General features: G+C 41.9%; 1 protein-coding gene across 1 annotated transcript in view; it reads left to right on the top strand.

Moving 5' to 3' along the window:
- Positions 1-4,492, top strand: part of LOC111224609 (receptor-type tyrosine-protein phosphatase zeta-like) — a 72,566-nt gene that overhangs the window by 61,458 nt on the left and 6,616 nt on the right. Inside the window, exons 16-21 of the mRNA XM_022749160.1 lie at positions 128-219; positions 337-422; positions 2,274-2,294; positions 2,904-3,000; positions 3,077-3,159; positions 3,250-3,384. Of these exons, the coding sequence (XP_022604881.1) occupies positions 128-219; positions 337-422; positions 2,274-2,294; positions 2,904-3,000; positions 3,077-3,159; positions 3,250-3,384 (514 nt within the window). The remainder of the gene's footprint in view (positions 1-127; positions 220-336; positions 423-2,273; positions 2,295-2,903; positions 3,001-3,076; positions 3,160-3,249; positions 3,385-4,492) is intronic.

Below are 4,492 nucleotides of genomic sequence, written 5' to 3'. Positions count from 1 at the left end.
ACACACACACACACACACACACACACACACACACACACACACACACACACAGAGACAACAAAGGCCAATATCTTTCTCCATCACTTTTACCTTTGTAATTAATTTAGATTCTTTTTTTTTGGCACAGAAACTGTTTCCAGGCGGCTAATTTCTACCCAGATGACAGTGCATCACCTAAAGTCATATCTGCTCCATCTACACCCCTGCTGCTGGCCACAGGTAACACACACACACACACACACACGCACACACACACACACACAGTTTATTAAATCATCATTGCAATATGAAATGGGGTGTTACGCCTGCAGCTGAACGTTCACTCTTGTGTTGCAGACGGTCACGAGCCGCTGACAGTGAAGCAGTTTGTGAAGCACGTCATGGAGCTCCACACCACCAACACCTTCTTCAAGGAGTTTGAGGTACGAGGAATGTTCGTGACGAGTGATATGAAGTATTTGAGTTCAGCAACATGTCTGTGGAGGGGAACAGAAAGAACCAGGAGGCGGTTCAGAGAAAAGATAACAGATGGCTGCTCTGTTGGGAGACTTGTCGAGGTTTTGCTGACTGAGGTTTAATCAGGACAAAAAGACCACTGAGTAGACAGTACCTCATTGTCATAGCCCCTTAATGCTCCTCCATATCGCTATTAACATCATGCTCTGCAGGAATATCATTTAGCCCAGTGTTGATGTGTAACCTCCACCTCCAACATGTTATACAACAGTGTATATAGTATGAAGAGTGTTTGGTACTAACAATGGTTCTCAATCCAGATTCTAAACACAGACAGAAGTTCAGATTTAACAGGTTTGAACAAATCTGTACAAATCAATAAAAACTGTAGCTTTCAGGCTGCAGTTTCCATCTCTGCGTGTAATAAATGTGAAACAAGATGTTAGCAATTAGGCTTCGGCCGATATTCAATAATATAGAATATCACGATATTTCCTGTCATGCGATTTCCTTTTTTTTTTTTTTAATCCCTCTGCGCCTGTGTGTTCAGGTTGTCCGTCCGTCTGTATGTCCGTCCGTCCCATTCTCTTGAACGATACATCTCAGTATCGCCTTGAGGAAATTTCTTCAAATTATATTAGATTATATTTTTGTGGTCAAAGGTCAAGGTCACAGTGACCTCACAAAACACAGTTTCGGCAATATCTCAGGGACTCTAAAAAGGGAATCCCTTCACATTTGGCACAAAAGGCCACTGGGACACAGGACGAACTGATTCGATTTTGGTGGTCAAAGGTCAAGGTCAGTGTGACCGTCACAAAACACTTTTTAACCATAACTCCGAGTGGTGGAGGCAGACGACCACGAGGCCGTATTTCTAGGTTGATTTATTTTTTTTGTAGTTCTGCCCTGCTGCCGAGTCCAACCCTCATTTCACTGCTTTGCTTACTGAACATTGCACCTCACAGTGTGACAAACAAAACTTAGAAGTGTTGTTTAGCAGCAGCATCACTTATACCTGAAACATAAAATACAATAATTTAATATTATATATCGAAATATTTGGACTGGACTGAATATAATAATGCATTATTTAAAAAAAAAAACAACTGAAACATACTTTAAAAAAAAAAACATTTATATTATAATTTCACAATATACAATAATATTGTGTATCTCAATATTTGGGCTGGACTGTATCAAGATTTTTGGATATCACCCGAGCCTATTAGCAAAGTCTCTTGTGGAGAGTTGATATCTGAATGTTGGTTACCTGCTTGAGAACAGTTTATGGGTTAGTTTCAACCAACAGGTACATGTGCATGGCATTAGTCACCTCTGTATCCTGGCATGACCCTCTTGAGTAACACACACAGACAGGATTAACTGAAGTATTCTTCTCCCGTGGAAACTGCCAATGTATTCATGTGTTTTCCCCTATTTTGTTCTTAATCTTAATTTTCATTCAGGACAAAACACAAAGTCTAAATTGAAGCGTCATGTGTGGCCTTGACTTACAGATTTATTTACAGAGGTATTTGCACAATCAAAATCACGCTGTAGAATAATATGGCCACAGATCAGGTGGGAAAATCAGTGTATTTCCCACACAGCACCGCCTCTCTGTGTGTATCTGAACCCCATATTCCTGTACCTGCACTGACTCCTTGTCTGTTTGTCTGTCTGTCTGTCTGTCTGTCTGTCTGTCTGTCTGTCTGTCTGTCTGTCTGTCTGTCATCTTGTCCCCTTTCCCACTCTCCTTTCACCACCTCCACCACCATCGTCGTGCTTTCTGCATCCTCACCACCCTCCATTAGATTGTCAAAGAATCCTATGAGGTAAGACACCTACAGTATCACCCCTACCACCCAGAGGTGATGTTTGTCTTTTTGACTTTTGTTAAGTTAAATCTCCCATATCTGACCCTGTGTCGACTCCTCGTTGTCCTTTTGTAGACCGCATCATCTGTTTTTCAGATGTGATATTAAATGTAAACTTTTTAATGGAGGTAGAGCTGCTGTTTCCTGCTTCTCTAGGCCCCCGGCTATATTTCAATCTTATTCACAGACACGAGTTAAGTCTTTGTCAGTCATGGAGCCTTCAAAGTGGCAGTTTACATATTTTCAGTCCATAGATGTTTTCATAGAGATCCCGTAGCATCAGTTTCTTGTGCTTATTCATGTTTCTCTCACAAAAGTCTTGTTTTTTTTTATTCTATACACAGCTCCTTTTCTTAAATCAAATGACAGCTTCATTCATAAGTGCTTCATCAGCATATTGTAATATTATATAGCAAAAACCTACCTGAGCAGAAGAAAAACAGCCACATTTGATGTCCACTCCAGCGGCTCCAAGGTGCTCATTGTGCTAATTAGCATCTTTAGCTTCCTCTGAGCCATTAGTCTAACTCCTGTTTGTGCTGTACTGTATGTTGTGTTGTGTTCCAGGAGGTGCAAGCTTGCACAGTGGACATGGGCATCACCGCCGACAGCTCCAATCACCCCGACAACAAAAGCAAGAACAGATACATCAACATCCTGGCCTGTAGGTCTCTGTTCAACATGAACATGTAACCGTACAAAATCCACAGTGAAGCTGACTGTGTGTTTTCCTCTCCCAGACGACCACAGCAGAGTGAAGCTGTCCAGCAGCTTGGACAGAGATGGGAGATGTGGCGACTACATCAACGCTAACTTCGTTGACGTAAGAACACGTTTGTTAAATTGTGCGTACTCACTCATTTCGGCACATGCGAGTGTTTTCTGGACTAAATAGCTGTCTCCTCCTCCTCAGGGTTACGAGCGAACGAGGGCGTACATCGCGGCTCAGGGGCCTCTGAGAGCCGGCAGGGAGGACTTCTGGAGGATGATCTGGCAGCAGAATGTCGGAGTTATCGTCATGATCACCAACCTGAAGGAGAAAGGACGGGTAGGGGGGTCACCGTGCTACCAGTCTGACACCACAGAGATCAGGAACATTTCGTCTGATCTTACACATCTGACATTTTTATGTTGTGTTTCTTATCATTTATATTCTAATTTCGTGTCACCCACAGCAAGAAGCTGAAATTAACTTTAATGTATCAAGACCAAAGCCGTCCTCTAGAACCACAGCCTCCTGAAAATGTGACCTTCACTAAAACCTTAACCACTCAGACTCTGAAGCAGGTGGAACAAGCACATTTATCAACATTCTCAGTTCACTTTTTTCATGTTTAATGATTTTTTATTTTTTTTATGTTGATGAACATTAGTGTAAAGGCAGTGATTAACAATAAAAGACAGAGGTTTATTTCATGTTTCGATCCGCTTCAGAGAGAAATAAAGGTTTTAGTGACAGCGTTGCATCCGGTCAATCTTTACCTCCGGCTAGTGTGATACTGGCTCTTACTCGCCGATCCTCCTCCTCCTCCTCCGACATGTCTCACCCTGAGCTTTGACCAGCTGGTTAGCAGCTTAGCAGGTTTAAGTCAGTGTCTGAATCTAAGACATCTTTTTATCCAGGTAACAGCTGTAATCTGCTTCAACATCGCTCCCCTCGCTCAGGTCGTCAGCCGTTGTCTGAACTGTGACTTTAAAAACGTATTTGTGGCTAAAACGTAGAAAAATCAAACGAAATACGTTTCCCTTAATGGATCTCACTTCTCTGACATGCATGTTATCGGTCACGTGTCTTAAAGGGTTACAGTGAAGCCATCTTGAATAAAGAGCAGGCAGGCAGCATCAGTTTCCACAATACAAATGGGAAAATGAAACATTGTTTGGATTGAAACCAATCGCAGAGGTCTGCCTACAAGCATGTGGCCAATGCATTAGTACTTGAACATTAGAATTTCAGCAACAATAACACCAACAATAATGAAATAGCAACAGTACTAACAACTCCTCAGCAGGTTAGTCTGACGTTTTTCACATTACACCATCATTTGAGCCGGTGTTAATGTCACAATATCGATTCAGAGCCTCAGTATCACTTGAACTTTAAAATGTTTGCTGAGAGATGAAAATCAGTATCTGATAATCATCCAGCAGGACAG

Source organism: Seriola dumerili, unplaced genomic scaffold (genome assembly GCF_002260705.1).
Source record: "Seriola dumerili isolate Sdu_G_001 unplaced genomic scaffold, Sdu_1.0 BDQW01000138.1, whole genome shotgun sequence".
NCBI classification, from domain to species: domain Eukaryota; kingdom Metazoa; phylum Chordata; class Actinopteri; order Carangiformes; family Carangidae; genus Seriola; species Seriola dumerili.
This window is presented reverse-complemented; position numbering and strand designations above follow the sequence as displayed.